We start from the raw sequence: 22,601 nt of genomic DNA on the forward strand, positions 1-22,601 counted from the left end.
CACTCTCCCATTGTCTCCTGAGACAGATGCCAACAGCAATTGTGTGGTGGTTATAGCATGTTTAACTGGGGAGACCCATAAAGCTCACTGGCTCACGTTGGCCGGTTGCTTATCTCACTGCCTAACTTACATCACAAGGTTATTGCAAGGATAAAATAGAGAGGGGTAAGTGTACTCCCAATGTGTTGGAGGAAAGGCAGGACAAAAATTTAACTTTTTCAGAGAGGAGGAAATGTCTGGCCATTTCGAACTTCTGGGTAACCAAATCTGCTTATTATACCACAGTGTGTGTTTATGACAGCAAGCAGTTCCCTGTAGAAACATAATTCAGTCTGGCTTTCTTTGCAGCAAATGCTGTTGTAGGTTTGTGGCTGCAAAGGTTGTTTGTCTCAAGTGCTGCTCATTAATGGGCAAGTGACCTGATTGGCAGCTGCAACAGTACAAAATGCTTCCCTTATGCCAAATATATCAGATGATTATCTTTGTTTTGGAGGGGAAAGCTTTATGCTTCTGTGATCCATTGGCATCTGATTCTGGGAATACACAGCACCCTGCCTATCCCTATTGAAAGTAGGTGGAGCTCTGTTTGTTTTGTTATAATGAGAACATGACTGTAGGTTTGTGCTACAGTTTCGAATAACAAGAGTTGTTGAAAGGAAACTTTTAAAAGTAATGCCTTGAACTGCAAAATAATACAGTAATAGGATTAATTTCTACATTGGTGATACTTTTTATAAGCAGAGCCTAGTTTTGTTTGGCATTTCACTTTTTTATGTTTCACAGATAGCAAACAGTTTTCTCCAAGATGAACGCTCTATGCACCCAACTGTTGCTCTCTGCGAGTTCTTGATGAAGAATAGTTGTGTCAGAATGAGTGCCTCTGTGGTTTTCAAAACTATGACCCATAGGGTTGCCAGACTCAACAGAGGATAAATAATAATAATAATAATAATAATAATAATAATAATTTATTATTATTATTATTATTATTATTATTATTATTATTATCCTGAGCTTGTGAAAAATAATTTATGATTATGTATTTTCTTTTTTCTAAAAAAGCAAGGCATCTTTGGAAGTTTTTATTTGTTTATTGATTTTTAAAAGTGTAAATAAATCTGCATAGACTTATAAAGTTGGTTTGCAGATGAATATATAACTTACAACAATTAAACTAAACAGTCAAAGTAATATGAGGGAATGAATGCCAGAGTAATTGCAATTACTGTACATTATTTTTTTCATTTGTTACATGTATCAAAATTTAATAGGGAAATGATAGGGAATCTTTGGGAGTTTTAAAGCAGCCCTGTGAATATGTTTTAGCGAAACAAGTATTATGGTAGTGACAATATGCAGTATTGATTCATCATAAATGAATAGTGGTCTGTACAAAGCAAGTAAGCGATCTGTTCTGCCCCATTTTCCAGAAACCATTATGCTGTGCCATTGATTTCAGATTTAGGATTTATCTAAGTGCAGGAGAGAGGCTTTCAACACTTTATTTCACAACACTTGTGAACTTGTGAGGCACAGCTGTGTTGCCACCTTGAGCTTGAGGTAAATCCTTGTGTTAGTATGTGGGGATGAGTTTTCCCTTCCTGGCTCAAGGATGGTTTCGTTTTGATCTTCTGCAAGCTTCTATGATTTGAGGGGATGTGGGTTCAAATCACCATTCAGCCTTGAAGCTTATAGGATGATGTTGTGCAAGTCACATGGTCTCTCAAGCCTACCTCACAGGGCTTTTGTGAGGATAAAAGGAGTGGGGTGGGGGTAACCATTTGTGCTATGAGTTCTTTGGAAGGGCGGGATAAAATGTGGTTCATGTAATAATCTCATAGGCCTGAATCATCCTATTTCCACATCTCTCAAACATTTGTGAAAAGAAAAGTGATAACTAAGACACTAGCAACATGAATTTAACTTTTGTGAAGCAAGTATGAAACAATTGTTAATTTCACAAAAGCGTGAGCTAATTTCAGTCAGAATTAAGACTTCTTACACTGCTAGGGCTATGCTTCCCTTTGTGTTTTTGCTAGAACAAATTTAATTCTGTTCCAGCTTGACATAGTATATACGGTATGTATGCATGCAGTGATGGAGTCAGGTCATTCTGGTGGACAAGATTGTCCTGTTGTAAGCGATAGAATTTGTACGGAAAGGCTACCATTTCAAAAGTCCATGTCAGTTTTGGACTGGAATCTCCAATAGCGAAAGCTTGTCGGAGGAAGTAGAATGCTACTTCCCTCATTCAGAAATCTATTGTGTTTAGACACTAGAATTGCGTCTGCTTTCTTCCTGTTCACTATTGTATCATTGGTTGCTAGGGGAGCCAGCTATGGTAACTTAAGAAGGGAGATTTCACCCAGTACAGCAATGGGACTGATGCTGACGGGTGCACAATGTCATCCTTCCGTTGCACTTAGGAAGCTTGTTTTGTGCAGGGCTGGGCTGGGCTGGGGCAACCAATAGTGTATATACTGCATGAGCACCCCACCCCAAAACCACCGCAATTTTGTGCTGGCACAGTCCAGGGGGCTCTTATTAACCGCTGATAATTCCAGCTTTTCCTTCGTTAAAATAAGTATCTGGCTCTCAATTTGGCAAGATAAATTAGAAGATACCACATTTCTGAGGCCTAAAGCTGATGTAACATAACATTAAGAGCATCTGGTAGAAATCTCAGCCAAGCCTTAGGCAAACCCACTTGTTTCTTAAGCCTGTTCTGAAGCACTCCACTTACATAGACCTTTCCCCAAAGTTTACTGTTTGTCTAAGGAACATACAGACTGATAAAAAGAAGTTTTCACTACCATTATTTCCAGACTTAACCTGATTCACAGATCCAAAATAAGGTTGTGGGCAATGTATGCACCAGCTGTGGCTTGCTGTACTTTGTGTTAATTAAATTATATGCAAATTAAGTTACATTTGGTGATGTGCAGTTGTCCAAGCTGCCCCTCATCTAGCTTATTTTTCCTATAGGGTTGGCAGTGCTAGGCTGATTGGCTGGTATAGCAGTAAAGGGGAAATTACCACAATTCTGTGGTATAAAAAGACAACACACACACACAGTGGTAATAGCTGATTACCATTGTATAATAATAATAATCTGTGGTCTGCTTCTGAGTTTTTGAATGCTAATAAATGTCAACGAAACAAAAAGTAGGAATGCATATTAAATTATATAAATGGTAGTATGTGGAAGGTGCCTGTCTTTACCCAGGAGCAAGTGTCCTTTAAATCAGAGAACTGATTCTCCCTGCTAAGTTGCAGTTTTCTTGTGCTACATTTTAGTCTGTGTCCTTGTTACCTTATAAGATGCCAACATTGCCAGTTCACGGTATATTATTCAAATCTGATGGACTGCAAAATTGGGGGGGGCAATTCTGTAGACCCCCATTGTTTTCTTTTAAATTATTAATCAATACAGTGTATGAGCAAAGGGTTAAAGGTAAAGAACCCCTGGATGGTTAAGTCCAGGCAAAAGTAACTATGGGGTGCGGCACTCATCTCACTTCAGGCAGAGGGAGCTGGTGTTTGTCCACAGCTAGCTTTCTGGGTCATGTGGCCAGCATGACTAAACTGCTTCTGGTGCAACGGAACACCATGATGGAAACCAGAGTACATGGAAACGCCATTTACCTTCCTGTTGCAGTCAATATGAGCACTTCGACTATTGATACATGAAAACAGTGCATCATAAAGTAAGCAAACTCCTGACTCTTCCAGTGACATGTGAGGAGGGAGTGGGAAAAAGGAAAAGGACGAAAATAGAAAGCCGCATTGCACAAGCAGAAGTTCTTGCACAGGGCTTCCTCTGGCAGGGGCCCCATAGGTGAATCCGGCCCCTAGGTTCCCATCTGCCTCTTGGACTACTTTTTAAAGTTGCCACTCACAAGAGGGTTTAACAGAATGAATGGATAGCATTTGATGCTAGAATAAAGCTATATAAATTAAATGGCAATTAAGAAGACAATTACCATAGTTGTCCCAAGGCCTGGAATTACCCTCCTATGGAAAGCATGAAGCTGCTTCTCTCATTTCTTTCCAGAATAATAATAAAAGCAAACACAAAACTTTCTTATTCCAGAGAACATTTGTCTATTGAATTGTGCTGTGCTGTTGCTATTACATTTTTCAGTTCTGATTTATGTTATCTGTTATAATGAATTTTCTGTTTTAATGTGATTGTTGGATGTTAGGTATATGTGTTAATGTCTTGAGCTGAGGATATTTGGGATAAAAAATATGAATTTTAAATTGAGTAAATAGAAGTGGAATACTGGCCCAGAAATACCAAGATTGGACTATTGAGAACAGTCAGCTAAAACTATTCATTACACACAGATGTGAGAGTAGAAGCTGTCCTGAGAAAACAAAACATCTCTTATTCATGTCATTATACCCTTTATGTGGAAGCGTGATCTATTTTTACCTGAGGTAAAAGAGTAAAAAGGGACTTGAAGGTGTGAAAGGAGTTTCTGACATAACACTGTTCATGTAGTCCCTCTACCCCATAATAATTTGTATGTTCAAATGCACATTCACAGATCTTTTAAAAACCACTCATGCAGAAGTACTCTTGAAGCCTTTCAGTACAGTGAAGCCCCATCCAGACCATATATTTAAGGCACTATTGTACTACCTTAACAGTCATGACTTTATAGTTTGTTAAGGGTTTTGTTCGGAGACCCCCCTATCCCTGTCACAATCAATCCCTCTTCACAGGGAAGTGGGAATTGTAGCTCTGTGAGGGGAGTAACAACTCACCGCACCCTTAACAACTAGAGTTCCCAGGATTCCTTATGGGAAGCCATGGCTTAAAATAGTGATTTAAATGCATGGTGTAGGGGTGACCTAAGTGTATTTTTATCGCCCACAGTTCATGTATCTTCCTTGGAGGTTGTGCTTCATATGCAACAACAGTATTTTCCCGAGCTGTCAAAACACTTTGGGTGGTATTCAGCAAAGTTTTACTGAGAGTAGACCTGTTGAAATTAATGTGTTGGGTCCATTCATTTCAGTGGGTGCATGCTAAGTGAAGCTTAGTTGAATACCACCTAATAATGTACCTGTGGGAATGTGTGGGGATGCCATTGGTAATACAGTGTTTCTTGTGATATTAGTGATCAGCAATGCCGCTTCTCCTTCCCATGCCCTGCTTACCCTATTCTCTGAACTTCCTTCTTTATCATGTTTAATTATTTTCTTTAATGGAAGCTATCTGATTTCAGGCTGTGTAATTTTCTCCTCTGCAATGCTTTTCCAGTAATACTGATTAAAATAGAAAAGCAGAGCAAGGCTTTTCTCCCCTTTCCCATCTCACACATTAGGTGAGCCTTTTTATTATTATTACTGTATTTAAAGGATTTGGTACAGGCTGGATCCTGGCTTGGATCCTGAGTCATTTCTCCATCTCTCCCCTCCTCTTCCATCTGCAGTTCCCCACCCTATTCCAAAGGGTCCCTCACCCCAGAAGCAGATTTTCAGGATATACAAGGGGCTGAAGTGAAAGTTCATTTCATTCATGAAAAGAAAATCGGGTCTCAGACCACTCTCAGCTTTTTTCTCATAGGCAAGTGCACATCTCTAGGAAGACTGTGGAAGGGATTGGGCAAAATAGTCACACAACTATTGTCCCTGTAGCAAAATCTCCTCCTCCCCGGCATCACATGTGGATGCAATATTATCACTGGAATAAGGGACCTCCAAAATGCAGAGGACCATTTGTTCCCTGGTAAATGAGACACTACATTGCAAAAACATTCTCCCTCTTCTATCTATGGCCTCCAACATTAGGGGCAGGGATGCCTGAAGAGTGGTGCCTGGAATAGACTCCCCAAGTGCTGCAGATTTGTACCTCTCAACATTTGCCTTTTCTATTTTAAAGCTTCTCTCATTTTCTATTTTAAAGCTTCTTCTCTCCTGAGTGTCACAAATGCTGCGAGTACTTACATAAAGCACCAGTCTCTTAAAACTGAGAGAGAACCAGGGACTTCTCCGGACATGGGATGCCCCCTCATAATAAGGAACAGTTGAGGTGGATGCGAAAGTACGGTATCACCTCTCGCCCCTGTGCTTGACAGGAAAGTGAATGAAGCGTGGCTAGGGATCTTTTTGCATTTGCCTTTCTCAGCTCACATTTCCAGAAAGGTGTTTAAAATTCAAATGTGCTAAAAAATGTTAAAAGTGGAGGTATGTGCCCATTTCAAGTTGCCACCATATTTTATAGCCAGGCGGCATCCATCTAATCCCTTTGTTCCTTTATTTATGTAACATTTTTGCTCCCTTTGGGGTGTGTGTGTGTGTGTGTGTGTTACAAGTCTTAACTGATTCATAGCTCAGCTTTTGCAGAGCTTATCTTAATTAACTAGCCAAGTAGCTGAGCTCTTGAAAACAGCTGTGGTTGCACGGAGCAACTTTGCTCAGGCAGAATGCATCTCTCATTTCTAACTAGCCAATGATATTGCCTGAGAATCCCTCGGTGCACAAATGCAGCAGCACTTTAGATAAAACATTCCAGAAGAAAATAGGGTGGGGGAAGCAGCAACCTCAAAAGCACTGGAGTAGGCAGATCTCCTCCTTCCTTAAGAAATTGAGCCTGTGAGTGTGCCTATTGTAGGGCAATGAAACAATCAAATGCCCACCCAACTCCCATATACCATGCTGCAGCCTCCCAGCCATTTCCCGCTCCCAGGAATGTGCTCTGAAGTTCCCTAGACCTTGAGGTAAAAGCAAAGGAAACCAGAGGGAAAACACCAAATTCTTTCTCACTGCCTAAAGAGAAGATGGTGGCCTTCCTCTGCAGTGCAATTAATCCCCCTCCCACCTCCCCCTGCCTAGACCCAGAATTAATTACTTGATTATAAACCCCAAGTGGTAGTTAATAATAATCCCCTCAAAATTGGTCTTTGCTGTCATTTCCCCCCCCCTCCCACAATCTCTCTTGCCTGCTCCTAACCAGTTAACATTTCCTCCTGTTCTGTCCTTCCCCTGTTTTCATTAAAGGGTTGAAACTAGGCAGATTTTTTTTTTCCTGAGGGGGATTAGGTGCACAGAGAGAATTAAGGGCAAATGTCTGTGGATTTTCTCTCTCTCTGTGGTGGGCAGCGTGCCCTTGATGCAGCATCTGGAGGTGCCCAGTACCAATCTTGTACTAGCAGCTCTTGGCTGGAGACCAGCTTCTCCAAGCCAAGCTGTTGAGCAGATGAATCAAACTGAGTAGCCATTTTGGGATTGGTCAGTTAGGTTCAGCTTTCTGCCCTGCTCTCTTTTACAGGAACTCGGTATTTGAGGGCAGAGTATGCTTTCCCCATCTGATAATGGTTTTGAATGCACACACAACAACACACAAATTCAAATGCCCTCCCCCAAAAGCATGGGCAGAGAGATTTTTGCATGCCAATAAATCGGCATCAGTTCTACTGTCGTTTGCATAGAGTAAGGCTTGCTACCACAGAGAAGAGAGAGAGAGAGAGAGAGAGCATTTTGGAGGGTTGGTTCTAAAAGGCTTTGCCTTCTTCTGTATCTCTAGGTCTATGTATGCTTGGGTCTGTATAAATACTCTGCTGCGGCCTCTGAACTAGTTTGGGTGGGCAGTGTCTCTGTCCATCCTTCATTTGTTCCCCAACCCTAAAAATTAAGCAAATATTTATCAGATCCGGCAGAAGTTATCTAATTAGGGAAAATGTGTTCTGCATGAAAATAAATCCAAATTCCTACCCTAAATAATCTAAACTGCCCATTGAAAATTGGGCTGCAACACATTGGAGTAATCCTATTCCCATTGGGGAGCAGCAAGGTGTGCTTCTCCAACAAAGTGTAAACTATGCAGTGTCCTAACTGCCTCCTCAACCATTGATACGGGAGGTGCTCTGTTGGTTAATCTTTAGATTAACCATTAGATGAACCTTTTTTAAAAAAAGAGCTTCCCCAACTGATTAGGCAGGTAGATTTTTTAATATAAAAAAGCTAATTAATTTAAAGATTAGTACCCAAAAAAGTCATATGTGGTAGGTGCCATCTTAGGAGAGGCATTTCCCATCTTTCTCCCAGTGGAGGGAATGTCATCCTGTGCCTGAAGAAATCAAGCAGATCTTATCACCCACCCTCATGTTTTATAAAGCACCTCAAATTCTTCTGTGTGCTGTTCAATGAAAATTTTAAGAAGATGATTCTTGGCCATTTTAGGCTCACACTCTGAATTTGGCCGATACAATGTGATGGCTAAAAGGGTAGGTAGATGGACAGAAGGGGAGGGGAGGAAACAAAATATATAGATGTTTATTTTGGAAAAAAAGATTCTTGATTGCTTCAGAGTCACCTGAAAGCACATGATGCGGCTCCACAGCTGAAAGCTTGTGGAAGGCCTGGCTCTGCCTGGCTAAGAGCTCTCTTGGGAAGTATGTGTAAGATGCTGCGACTAATGTGGAGGTGGAGTGGGCTGCAAGTTTAATAAATAGATTGTTCTTTCCCCCTGTTTTATGGAAGACAGAGCCTCCTACCTGCCTCATATATATTCCAATGCCCACATGTTTCCAGGATTCCAAGTTCTGTGTGTTCAGTAGTCACAGCACATGGAACAAATCTGGCCTTGATTTTACTGTACATGCTGTCTGAAGAACAGCTGTCAGATGTGGTTGTTGTTTTCTCATCAATGGATAGGAGCTGATCCATACAGCCATGTTAATCAACATTATCTCCTCGTATGACAGCCAATGTGGCACGCAGGATAAAGTGTTGGATCTCTTTAATCTTGCCCTGCTTTCTCTTTGTCTTTGGAATTGGGAAGAGGTTTTTCACAAGGCAGGCTGAATTGTACAGCGTGGCTTGCTTATTTAAGCTACGTGGGATCTGTGCCACAAATCTTATTTATTACCTGTGATGTGCCTTGATCTTTCATTGTTGCCTAATTAACCTAGTGAGTCATCATACTATGATTATGGGAGCCTCTGTGATGTAACGGGTTGGATGTTTGGCTTGAATCAGGGAGACCTAGATTCAAATCCCTGCTCTGACAAGAATCTCATTGAGTGGCCTTGGGCACATTGCTGTCTTTTTAATCTGGCTTGCCCCACAGGGCAGTTGCAAGGATAAAATGTCCTTGGCTGTTTGGAAGAAGGGCAGGTGCAAATTTAACAAACATGTACCGGTAAACTGCAATTATCCACATGATAGTTGATCAGCAATAGCCACAGCAATTGGATAGAGCTTAATCATCATGTGAAATAATTGTTGATCGGTACCATAGCTGAACAGTGTTATCTGGGACAAAGGTGTGCATTTTACTGTTAAGATTATACACCAAACACATTTGTTGATGCAGAAGGCAAAGACTGCAAGACTGGTTTATCTGGATCTTTTATTATCACAAAAAGCTCATTTGCCAAAATGAGATCAACTTCCCCTGCTGTATAAAGTCAACCAGAAAGCTTTCTCATCCGAAAACATGTTTGCCTAAAGTCTCTTAGTCTTCCAAACCAGTGAAGATCCATTATAAATAATGTCCTTCCCCCACTCTTCAGAAAGTACTGAAAATGGCTATGTATGTCTGAATTAATTTCTGCCCCATGCATTAATTGTGCCATTGTCAAAAGTGCCGCTTTATTCCTCCCACCTCGGTCATTTCTCCAGATCTGATATCTGGGGCCCAGAAAAGGACCCAGAAAAGCCAACCTGGTGAATGCAGTTAACTAAAACTTGGGCACAGCATGGAAGTTGATACCTTCAGTTGATATTACACTAGAGCAGGCTTGCACAACTTGTGACCTACCAAGCATGTATACTGATTCATGTTTTTTTCTGTAGAAAAGATGTTGAGTACCAGGTAGGCTAAATGGGTCACAAGCTGTGGAGGCCTGAACTGGGGGATATAAGCATTTCAATATTATTGGTCTCTTTGGTTGCTGTACTGTCAGTAGTATATATTCCTTCCACCACTTAATCTTCCATGTTGCTTCGTAGTGTGCTCCTTCCTTCCCTTTTGCCAGATAAATTTAAAATGTTTTACTTTCTTGGAATTTCCTAAATCGTGCTGTTGATAACCAGAGTCAAACTCTTCTGTTATTTACAATGTCTGTCTTCTTAGGTGTGTCAGTAGTACATTTTTAAAAAAAATGTACTTAAAAATGGCAATCAACTATATGGTTTATTGCTATAAGAATTAAGACAATAATAAAAAATATCAAAAATTAAATACAAGGTAAAACTGAGAAAATTATATAAGCCTCAAACAGGACTGAGTCAAGCAAAATTTCCATCATTTAATGAAAGCCGAACTCTTGTTTATATTTCAGTGTTGCCCATTGTGTTAATAATAACCTTGAAATAATTAACTGAGAGAGCATGAGACTGGTTTTTTAAAAATGTTTTAGATATGGGTTTGTTTTATTTTTAAGTGTATTGGCTTCTGTTCAACATAGTGCTAAGATTATGGTTTCCTCAGCGCAAGCATTTTCCTTATACCACAATAATTTATTTCCATCTCCTCCACCAATGCGCTCCACAATCTGTTTTAGGGGTTCTTCCAACCTTCCAGAACAGACTCGGAGGACTGTGGGGAGCACATGCAGTGGGAGTAGAGGAGGAAGTTCCCATTGGATTAGTGGGAATTCTTGTAAGGGCTTCTGCCACTGCAACTATTTAGTTGATTAAGGCCCTTTATTTTGCTAATTTGTTGCCCGTTACCCTGGCTTCAAGGGATCAGAGATGCCTTTTTAAGGGAACGGGCTAATGGTTAGAACAGTGTTTCTCAACCAGTGTGCCTCCAGATGTTTTGGGACTACAACTCCCATCATTCCTGACCACTGGTCTTGCTAGCTAGGGGTGATGGGAGTTGCAGTCCCAAAACATCTGGAGGCACACTGGTTGAGAAACACTGGGTTAGAATATGCCTTCAGTCTGATCCAGCATGGTATCCAAAACCAAAAGGGAGATCTCCCAAGTGGGGAGTGCAGGCCCTCCATCCTCTCCAAACTGGCTACACCATTGGCCATCACTGTTTTTCCTAGGTTATTTTTGTGGCTAACAATAAAATTGTTGCCAACAAGAAAACAAGTTTTTGAGGGGCTTGAGGGGATGGGGACTTCTCGATCAAGAAGTCTCGTAGTTCTCCTCATGACATTGTAGCTCTCTGGGTATGTTTTTGAAAGCTCATGTAGGGAACTAGCCAGAAAACGATGGATGCTGCATATTTATAACACAGGATGGTCCTGAAAAGGCAGCTCCTGTGTCCTCTTGAAACTTTATTCTTTTTTTTTTTTGGAGCTTGGGGAGGGAGACTGCTTTCCTTGTTCTTGTAATGTCACAGTGGCTATGTGTGGGCATCCCGATGCACCATAGTTTCTGCTTTAGCATGGACATGCAGGTGTCAGGAGCCAGAGTCAGACGTAGGTCAGCGATCAAAGAACACAGTGTTGGCCATGTTAACTCTTTAACAAAGAAACCAAAACAGCACAGGCTTAGTGATCCCGGCAATTCTTCCCAGTAGGTCTTGACACCCAATGAGGCAGTTGCAGGGACTGAAGGTTCGCACCGTCCCACGGCTGCCTAAGCCCCTCCTCTCCAGGGTTTTTTCCAAGCAATCAGGGACAGTGTCTGCATGCAACAATCTCTCCTCTTTTCATTTCTGTGTGTGTTCTGAGAGACGGGGTGGGTGGCCTAGCTGCAGCCTCCTCTCTTTCTCCTGGCCCTCCTCCTCTCCAGCCTCTGAATCAGGACTGCTCTCTGCCCCAGGCTCTTCCTGCTCACTAAACCCTGTTGCCTTTAGACACCTTCTTCCTTCCTTCTGCTCCCCCCCCCCCCGTCTGACCACTCATAGTCATCCCACCCCCAGTCCCCTGGCTCTGAGCCTTCTTCCCTTGGGGGTTTTCCAGCTGGTGCCTCCCACTACTCCTCTGCCTCCAGCCAATCCATGATAGCGAATGACTCTCGTTTCACCGTTTCACCCAGCAGGAGAAACAAACAACCAAGCCAGACTTCACACTCTGTTCAAAGTGGTTTATTTTGCTACAAGCAAGTCATATTGTGAAGCCAAGCTTTTGCTCTTCGCCCTCCTTTCATAGTTTGAGGGTTTCCTGGCATGGACATTAATGCTAAACCTGGGCATCATTATTTGTTGTTCCCACTTGCACAAGAAGAGGAGCAAAGCAGTAGTGATAGTCAATGGGTTTCTGTGAAGAGTGAGAGCTAAGAGTTCTAGAAGACATTTGTGACTTAAGGCTCTCAACTGTAGGTGTGAGATGCAAACTCCATTTGATACATTTACATCAAAAGCAGTAATGCATAAGTCATTTTAAAATTACCCTGCTTCCAGGTAACTTGTAAACCAGTTCTGGAGCACACTTTTTCTGACTATGATTGTCTTTCCTCTGTTTGTCCCTTTTCTTGCAGAAGATGCTAGTGAAGCAGCAGGACCGCCTGGAGGAACGCGAACAAGACATTGAGGAGCAGCTCTACAAGTTGGAGTCTGACAAGCGGCTGGTTGAAGTAACTTGGATTCCTCTCTTCTTCCCTGCCCTCCCCGGTGTTAGACGCAAGAAGGATGCTGGGCTGCAATTACCCACCAGTCAAGGAAATACCTTGATAGAGGAACTGGGAAGGGATAAAGTTTCAGCCAGCATAGCAATAATGGAATCCTAGATTATGAGACCTTATTCCACCAGAATGACCTTATAAGGAGCCTGCCTGCTGTAGCTCCTAAGCAAACCCAGTAGCCAAAGTTGAAAGGACACAAGGGTGTGAAGTCTTTGGCAGAAAGAGCAAAAATGGCCGACTGTGCAAGCATCTCTCCATACAGCTGTAAATCTTAAGACCTTGTTTTGTTGAGCAGGGACGGACCTCTCAAGGTTTGGTTCCCATCATCCTATCCCTCCTGGTGCCTTACTTAAGTAACCTCACTTTCTTCTTCTGTGACAAAGACCATGAGTCCTCACTCACAGCCTCCTTCAAATTATTATATACCCCATTCTCTTCCTGGTTGCCTGGTGTTCCCTCTGCAATGGCTACTAGTCTAGTTTCCTCGAAACGAGATAGCCACTCTATCCTGTTCCTTTATTGAACAACTCTGTATTCTTGTGGCTCGCTCCTAGTCTGATCAAAGCAAAGTCAGTAACCTATGCTTTTTTGTTCTTCAAAAAAAATTGAGAGCCTGGGTAGGTGCCCTAGGCAGAGCTACTGCATAAAGGAACACCAGTCATTTAGTTTCAGAGTGCATCCTCCCCACCCAGCCTCAATCACAAAAGATACAGCATGTAGGTATGAAGGAAGGCTAACAAGAGGCAATTTCTTCCCCCTCCATACCACCAGGAGAAGGTGAACCAGCTGAAGGACGAGGTCCGCCTGCAGTATGAGAAGATGCACCAAATCCTTGAGGAGGATCTGCGCAAGACTATGGAGATCCTAGACAAGGCCCAGGCAAAATTCTGCAACGAGAATGCTGCCCAGGTGCTGCACCTCAGCGAGCGGATGCAGGAGGCCAAGAAGCTGCTCAGCTCCGTTCAGGTCATGTATGACAAGACCGAGGACATCAACTTCATGAAGGTGAATGAAGTGGGGGGTGTTTGGGGAAGGGGAGGGTCTGGTGGGTCACTTGGCAGCAGGAATAAGGGAAGGAGTTGGAGCTTAAGTGACAACCCCAACCCCCAAAATGGCCGGTTTAAGCTGCCATATGCCTCAGCTTGACACATCTTCACTTTCATCCACAGAAATGGAAGTTTCTGCATTCCCCTTCTACCTTCCATGAATTAATTAACTGTTTGGCACAACTTGGGAGTCCCACTCATTCCCTACACTGAGCTACTTACTTGCCTAAAGAGCATCATGAATGTTGTCTCTTGTGTGGCTAAATTGAGCTCATAAAGGTGACCAAGCTTCAGAGGGAAGAGCTCAACCCAGGGTAGTTTCATCTTCCGAAAGGTCTCAGAGATACGGAGTAATGTTTATTTGTCAGGGTTACTTCTTGTTTTCTACTATTGTGTAGATACTCAAGAACATCATGCAAAATGTGTATGCCTTCTAACATTTTAAATTGTCATACTTAAATTGTGGAAGAACTGATCAGAGGGGTGTTGAACATATAGCGGGGAGACTCAAGTTCAGATCCTCCCTTGGCCTTGAGCTGTTCACCATCTCTGAGTGTAACCCACTTCACAGAGTTGTTCTGAAGAGAAGATAGGAAAACTCAGTGTAGGCTACCCTGTGCTCTTTGGAGGAAGTGGTGGCAAGTAGCACATTATCAGAAATGTGGAGCTGGCGGAGATCTCAGGGCATAGCCTTGAATGCATATTATGAGGCATTCAGGCTGAAGCTAAGGCAGCCTGGCCAGGCAGTGCCTGGAGCCCTAAGCCTAATCTACCTCACAGGAATGTTATTTAGAATAAGGAGCATCTGGCAACCCAAAGTTAAGGATTAAACTAGGAAGGTGTGCTAGCTGCCATAAGAAACACCAAGCATTTAAGGCTGGGGGAGGGGGATGATATAGATATGGATGGTTACTACTTTGGAGTAAAGTTCTGTCAGGAAAAAGCTCAACATTTCTTAGGTTCAGGAAGATGGAATATGCCATTTTAGGTGCTGCTTTGTCATACTAGGAGATTTCTCTTGCAGCTGGTGGGGCACCGACATGTCCCCAAGAGGTTTCCCTTTCTGGATTCTTATACCGAATCTTGTCATGTCATACAGCAGGCTAATGAATACAAGGGGCATCTCAACTTGTGCTCTGGTGTAAGATATTGCTGAGCAACCCCCTCTTGGGTTAATCTCCCCATCACATAGACCAGATGGCCCATTCCTCATTTTAGAAAGACGACATGCCCTTGACCCCTTGAACAGTGCTGTCTGTCAAAAAGAGGCTTTCTAAGTAAATCTCAGCAGCTGATTGGCAGGGTATTTACACCCTACTGGAGTATATCCCTTTAGCTGAGCTGATCCACCAATGTTGGCCTAATTGTGCTTCAATAAATATCCAGAACCTGGAGTGGTAGCCTGTAGCAAATGGATTATTATTATTTTTGTCAGGGTGCAAATATATCTATATAAAATGGCCTTTGAACTGGAGGACAGAGTTTTTTTGTTGGCATTGTTCTGACAGTAGGGAGATGACATGAGGCTAGGGTGGTGGAGGAAAATGAAAGCAATAGCCTCTGTATTCTTGTGCTTCAGAGTTAGTGGTTTGTTCTGGACTGTAGCTAAAGTGACACGTTAAAGTCTAGAATCAAGATGCTGATAATTGTGGGGGGGAGCTGAAGTTCCAATAATAATAATAATAATCATCATCATCATCATCATCTGAATTAAAGACTTACAAGGCAGTTTCTGCCTGGCACACCTGGCTGCCTTAGAGAGCATACTCACAAGACTAATGAAAATGGCCCTTCTAGTTCCTCCTTTATTATCCTGGAGGACTGGAGCCAAGCCATAAATTACTCAGAAGAATTCCTCAAAGTGGCAGCATTTATTTTGCTTTTGTTAAGGTGTTGTGCACTGCTAAGGACTGAGCTTGAAATCTGGTGGCAGATGCTTCCATTCAACAGAGGGATGCAAAGGTGTTGTTTGAATCTCAAATAATAGACCTTTGGTATAGTAACAGCAGCTTAGCATTACGTAGTACTTCAAAGTGGATTACATATATTATCATTACAACATTTTTACAACAGACCTGTAAAGTAGCTCAGCTTTATCTACCTTTAGTTCATTATAAGGAACTGCATAGTTCCGAGGCTAGTGACCTACATGGCTCAGTACTGCAGCCCTGGCTGGCATTGGAATCCAGGGCCTTGGCTTTGTCAGCCTTAGCCTTGTTACCCAAGATCCTTCTGGTGCAGATGCAGGGGCTGAATCTGGGATCTCTACCTGTGTGCTTTGCTCTGAGCTGTGGCCTCTCTCAGACAGTGCTGCTGTATCTGGGAAGTACAGTGTATGGCTGTTTGTGTGGATGGGTGGTTGAGTAAGAGGAATGCCCTTCACATGAAATCAATGAGGGTGCAGGGGAGATGACAGAAAAATCTACAGAAATGGGAAAAGGTGCTGCTGCTGTGCCACAAGAGGTCTGCATGACTTGCAGCTTCTGATCCCATTTTCTCTATTGCCTCCTAGAATACCAAGTCGGTGAAAATCTTAATGGACAGGTAAGAAATCGATTTCCTGGCAGTCTGGGGTTGGGTGAAAGAGGGTGTATGTCTATGATACAGCTAATCTATAGGATCTTTTTTGGGGAGAGCTATAGGTATCAAAAGGAGTGTTTTGTAGACATCTTAAGCTACTGTTCCTCCCATGGCATTTGGGAAACCTTCCGATAAGAGTTCCACCAGACTGTGGTCTACTTCATCCAGGTGGTCCCCAGCATGTCTTAAAAACAAACAAACAGGTAAAGGTTGTGTTACGCAGGTGGTCTGTGGACAAATGCCAGCTCCCTCAGCTTGAAGTGAGGTGAGCGCCACACTCCATAGTCACCTTTGACTAGACTTAACTGTCCTTTACCTTTTACCTTACCTTAAAAATAACAATTAAAAATCATACAGCGTCTAGCATTACAATTGCTACAACAGACAGAAAAGTCATCACGTGGGGGAGGAGTTTGGGAACTGCTGCTTTATTGGGGCATTACAGTCTTGCTAGAAATAGGGATGAGGTACTACTGCTGAATTCTAGTGGTTATATCTTAAGGAGGATGTTGGCCAGAGCTCAGCACAGTGCTGAGAAAACAAGAAGAAAAGAAGCCTTTTTTACTGTGAAAGAATTAGGATGCACATTCTGTTCAGCTTTCCTGAAAGAAGGATGAGAGAGAAATAGATTATAATGCCTAGCCACTTCCACAGGGAGAAAATACTTGGTACTAAAGGTATATTTTCATGAATTGGAGGGAGATTAAATGAGAACTGAAATCCAGTTGAAAATCAGCACAACATTTTCAGGGACAATTCTAACCTGCAAGACGGGTTATTCACACTTTGTAAGAATCTAGTTGACCAAATCCCACCTCTAAACGAGTGTATCTTCTTGAACTGCACTCAAGTCATGTTTCTGTCTTATCTGTGGGTCCTGTGTTACTTAGCTGTAGGCTAAGTGTGTATGTGAAGTGGGGGGGGGACTCTAATAGCATTGGGTTCTGCTCTGTAGCCCCACCCACAATGCAAAATAAAAATAAAATAAAACTGTGTTGGTGAAACTAGGTAATTTTGATCAGTATTTATGACAGGAAAATGTTGAAAGAGAATATGGTAGTGGTGGATGGAATCAAAGCGAGTAATGTGGCACGACACAAAGTCAAGGAAAGAACCAGTTGGCCCAACTCAGAAGGGAATTACAATCTGCAGAAGGAGGAAAGTCAGTACAGTACTTCAGTCTGTAATGTAGTATAATGTCCCCTTTTTTTTAAGGACCCAAAACTGCACAGGAGGCAGCCTGCCCCCTCCCAAGATTGGCCACCTCAATTCCAAGCTCTTCCTGAATGAGATTGCCAAGAAGGAAAAACAGTTGCGGAAGCTTCTGGAAGGTGAGTGATGCCTCTCTTGACCCTTCCATCTTCTAGGCACATCTGAACCCAGGAGGGAATGCTCTAATCTGTCTTTGTATACGATACACAGCCTTGATGTTGCTGGTCAAAGTCGTGCTTTGAACTAGAAATCCAAATATCATTGAAAGGGTGAGGGTGGGAAAGGTAGGGATGTTCCATGCAATGGTTTTCTCAGGGGCCAAGTTTGTTTTTGCTGTATGTTATTGTTTAAGATCAGTCTCTTTGGATTTGATCATTACTTGTCACCAGTTAGCTACCCTGAGACTAAGGCAAATTCTAAAAAAAAACCATACAATTCTGCAGTCACATGTAATTTCTTCTATATATATAAAAGTGAAGTAGAAAGTAGCAGTTCTGGAATAAATCAGACTGTCTTGAGCCTCCCCAGCCCCTAGGCACATGGCTTTCAAAGCAGAGGAGAGTGATCCTAAAAAGAAAGGGCAGTTTGTTAAGGGTAATTCTTCTTATTCCTGCAGTGCGGTTGATCCCAGAGTAACCATGGGGCAATTTATGGTCTCAGAATAGGAAGGAAGGTTTTTCTTTTTCTTTGTCTTGTTTTTGATACCTGTCTTTCAAATAAGTAACAGTTGGGTGTTACACTTGGAAATACTTGGATGATGTGTTTTCATGACTTAGGGAAACACATGATGTCCAGGTTTGCAACCTTTAACTCTTGATATTTCAGGCTAGACGCCTCTTCTTCTCTTCCTCCTGCCCCAATAGACAGTGTTGCCTCTGACTTCTCACTGTCCCTTGCAGCCCTGCTCTACTTGGAAGTACTGTCCACTAAATCTTTGGGAAGGACTTACTTTCAATTGACAAATTGTACAGGGTCTGCAACTTTTTAGTCTGATTCTTAAGCGTATTTGCTTGCGGCATTTTCAGGGGCTCACTCATATGTAACATGGCATAGGTTTTCAGCCACAGCCATCGTCTTTTGGTCTCTGTATTTCCTCTGTATTTCTTTCTGTGTGTCCAGATACAATCCCAGTGCCTGTCAGGAAAGCTCTTATTACTCTCTGTAAGAAACCTTAAATGTACATGCTATGTTTTCAGAGTGACTATGACTCAGCAAAGATAGTACTCCTGTCAACCCCCCTCTTAAAAACACTTTCACTTTGGGGTTGCAGTAACTGGCAACACATGGGAGGGGAAAACATTGCTCTATAAGTTGGCTGTAGTTTGGCTTCAGCTGGAGTGCTTTTCCATTTTCGAAAGGGATTCGGAGTGTGTGTGTGTCCGTGTCCGTGGGTTAAGCATGCAAAGAAAAGATAACGCAGCTGAGCTTGACACAAAGAAGGCTTCGGATAGGGAACTAGATTTGACACCCAAAATAGTGGCTGTTGTGAAGAAGGAGGTGAATAGGCTGTATGCCAGGATCACAATCCTCAGGGGTGGGAAACCTTAGGCTCAGGGGGCTAGATGTGGCCCTCCAGACCTTTCTAATGGCACTTGGGATTCTGCCCCCACCCATAGCCCTCCCTCCCTCCACATTTTATTTTAGTGTTTCTGCTTAGGTAGAGTATATACTTGAAGTGCAAAAATGCCTCTTGCTGGCCCGGAGGGAGAGAGGTGTGGCTGGGCATATAAAGTGTTTTATTTGTAGAGAAAGCTCTGGCTTTTGTGTGGCTGTAATGTAGACAGTCACACCCATTGCTCTGCCCACTTTTGCCTTTGGTGCCGCCTACCCCTGGCATGCCGTGCCCCTCCCCACTGAAAGAATGCCCAAGGACGAATGCAGCAGCAGCAGCCCCCTGGCTATACACAGTTCCATGGAGGTAAGTCCCACTGAGTTCAACGGGACTTACTTCTGAGCAGGCATGTATAGGATTGCAGTGTGAGGCTAGGATAAGAAGCAGGGGGTTCAAATTGCAGCCTTCCAAATCTAGGATAAATATTGAAAGTGGGGGTGGAGGGTGAAGAACCCTCCTGAATTCTAAAAGCAGTTTGGCAGTAAATCTATTTACCTTTGGCAGAGATGGAGCTTCCTTCTCTGGGAATTTTGAAGAATAAGCCGAATGGAAATCTGTCAAAGGTGGTTTAAATCTAGGGATATCGGGGAATTGAAGTCAGCTCCCTGATTCTCTGAGTCTGCAAAGAGAATAGGCTATGCTGAAAATGTCTTATATTCCAAGTTGATGATCAAGAAGCCTTCGAGAAGCTACTAAATATGAGCATTGATCTGCAACTAGTTTTGCCGAAGGGTGTAAAAGTGCAGGGCAAGCACAAGGCTGGACAGCAGAAAAACCAAGAATAGGGTGGAAATATTGCTAACTATTGCAGGAGGTTCAAAAAGAGAGAGAAAAGAACGACTATTGCGGAACAAGAAGTTACAGTGGTTTAATGAAACTTTCCCCAACCCAAAGCACTCCAGATGTTTGGCAGTTCAGTGCCATTAGCCCTAGACAGGACAGCAGCTGTAATCAAAAATATCATTAGGACACAAGGTTGAGGAGAGATTGCTTGATGGGTCAAAAAGGTAATGATCTTCCAGGCAGAGGGAGCAAGCAACATCTCAGAAGGTATGAATATGAGATTGGGAAAACAAATGGCAGAGCTCATAGAACACTAGTTGGCTCTAGAGGTTTCTTGGTGTTTGCTTGGCTGACATCACCACCAGAGTACCTTAAAATCCTGGTCTGGATTTTCAGCCATATGTGGATTTGAAAAATTGAATTGCACATTAAGCATCACCTGGCAAAGAAACTGCAGTGAGAATCCATCTCAGCTTTGTCGTCTCCAAGTGTTGTAGTTCTCTCCACCCCCTTATCCCTTGGTTTCTTAGCCCCTGGACTCTGCTAAATTATTCCCCTAATGATACAGAGCATCCCAAGTCTGGACTTGCCTAGCAAGCAGGGTGTGAGATAATTCTTGGTTGGCACAGGACACTTAATACAACCAGACATTCACCTTATACCTTGTGTGGCTGGAATAGGCCAGGGGGTGGGAAAATTAGGGAAATGGTTAAAGCAGGCACCCCCAAACTTTGGCCCTCCAGATGTTTTGGACTACAATCCCCATCATCCCTGACCACTGGTCCTATTATCTAGGGATCATGGGAGTTGTAGGCTAAAACATCTGGAGGGCTGCAGTTTGGGGATGCCTGGGTTAAAGGGTTGTGGCTATAAAGCGTAACCTTTGAGCTCCTGGGATATTTCCCCAAAAGCCAGATTCTGCATCAAAAACACTTCCAACTCAATTATGCGAATACAAGAAGCAATGCATATTAGCACCATCTTCAGATTTTTGGCACTAGACTGTGGATATGCCATTTTGTGAAACTTGTATTTTCTGTTTATTTGTTTAGTGTAAGAACTGAAGACTGGCAGGCAGTTCTGAGTTCTAAAACAGGAAAGGTCTAGAATGTTGCCTTTTTCTGTAGTGTTTGGCCCTATGCAGGTCTTGTCTGCCAGATTACTGTATAGAGGACATTATGTGGTCACAGATTTGCTGGTTCCACATGCCTCCGAAGATCATTCTCTTACTTTTAGTACTTGGTGAGTTTATCCTCAAACAAAACCCCTTAACTTACTTCCATGTCGGGTTTGTTTACATAGTGGAAGAACTAAGAGAACAGTGAGCAAAATGCCAGGGAAATCTGTAAATGATTGGCGACTCTTTCCCCCAGCTTGTGTTCTTGTGCTTTTTAATATGTGGTTGTGAGGTCAGACCTTCCTTTGACATTCTTTGCCGGGGCCTATATTGTTGCATGGAAAACTGGGCAATTGGATCTCTGCTGGGGTGGTGGTGGTTGCTTCTAGTTGGCTCACGGAACTTGGAAAAGAGGGCTGCCTTCTTGTTCAAGGTGTCAGCACTTTGTCTTCTCTGTTTCCTTCAGGTCCCTTCAGCACCTCGGTGCCGTTCCTGCAGAGCATCCCTATGTACCCTTGCAGTGTCAGTAACTCAGGAGCCGAGAAGCGCAAGCACTCCACAGCTTTCCCGGAAGCCAGCTTCTTGGAGCCCTCCTCGGGACCTGTGGCCAGCCAGTATGTGAGCCAGGGGGCTTCGGCTGGTGAAGGCCAGTCAGCACAACCCATGGTGCCTTGTAGCTCCACCCAGCACATAGTAGGACTTCCCAGTGGCCCCCAACCAGTTCACTCTGGCTCGATGTTCAACCCTTCTCACTACCCCAACAGCACATCATCTCAGCAGTCTGTGCTGTCTCAGTATGGTGGGCGCAAAATCCTTGTCTGCTCGGTGGACAACTGTTACTGTTCCTCAGTATCCAATCACAGCGGGCATCAACCGTACCCACGGTCAGGCCACTTTCCATGGACAGTGTCGTCGCAGGAATATTCCCACCCCCTCCCACCTGCTCCCTCCGTACCTCAGTCGCTTCCGGGATTGGCAGTGAGAGAATGGATTGATGCATCTCAGCAACATGGACGCCAGGATTTCTATAGAGTTTATGGTCAGCCTTCCACCAAACACTATGTCACCAGTTAACCATCTGGTTTGGATAGAATCTTTACTGATTTTTTGAAAGGTTTTTTTTTTTTAAATCTAGCTTTTGTTGTCGTCGTTTTTAAATCAAACCCATTTCCATTATTCCCTACCACTTGCCAGAATCTGAGAGGGGCATTGCTGTCATCTCTGTCTTTAATTTAATTTTTTTTTAAATCTTCCTTTGTATCAGGATGGGCGGGAGGGTGGGGGAAGCTGTGGGGAGAAATTAACAAGGATATCAATCAAGCATCTATTTCTGGATCATGTGACATTGCTACTTTCCGGTTTGGAAAACTTTTAAAGGGACAGATGATCCTTTTCTATTTCAAAGTCTCTGGGCTCTTTTGGTTTTGCTTTTTAAAATTCTTTTTCGCCTCCCATTTTTTTAAGAGGAGAAAATTTCTATCATTGATTCATTAAGAAATGACATTTGTAGATTTTTTTTAAAAAAGGCTGATTTTTTTGTGTTAAAAGACCACGTATTGTGCATATTGGCATTTTTTTTCCTTCTTCTTTCAGAGATTTGTAAATACACAATGGCAGGAAATGAAATGCACAAAAAAAGGGAAAAGAAACTTTTAAAAAATGAAATAAAAAAAAAAATCTGTTTTAGTTTCCAGGAGGGAAGTGTGTGTCAAGA

The 22,601-nt window shown here is 42.8% G+C and overlaps 1 protein-coding gene across 3 annotated transcripts in view; it reads left to right on the forward strand.

Annotated features, from left to right (window-relative positions):
• The window catches only part of TRIM8 (tripartite motif containing 8), a 67,227-nt gene extending 45,072 nt beyond the window's left edge, over positions 1–22,155 (forward strand). For all 3 annotated transcript variants that reach the window (XM_035134111.2, XM_035134112.2, XM_035134109.2), the window contains exons 3-7: positions 12,394–12,489; positions 13,309–13,542; positions 16,096–16,127; positions 17,379–17,494; positions 21,354–22,155. In XM_035134111.2, the coding sequence (XP_034990002.1) occupies positions 12,394–12,489; positions 13,309–13,542; positions 16,096–16,127; positions 17,379–17,494; positions 21,354–21,961 (1,086 nt within the window). In that variant the 3' untranslated portion in view covers positions 21,962–22,155. The remainder of the gene's footprint in view (positions 1–12,393; positions 12,490–13,308; positions 13,543–16,095; positions 16,128–17,378; positions 17,495–21,353) is intronic.
• Positions 22,156–22,601: the final 446 nt, after the last annotated feature.

The sequence above is a fragment of the Zootoca vivipara genome, chromosome 5 (genome assembly GCF_963506605.1).
Source record: "Zootoca vivipara chromosome 5, rZooViv1.1, whole genome shotgun sequence".
Lineage (NCBI taxonomy): Eukaryota > Metazoa > Chordata > Lepidosauria > Squamata > Lacertidae > Zootoca > Zootoca vivipara.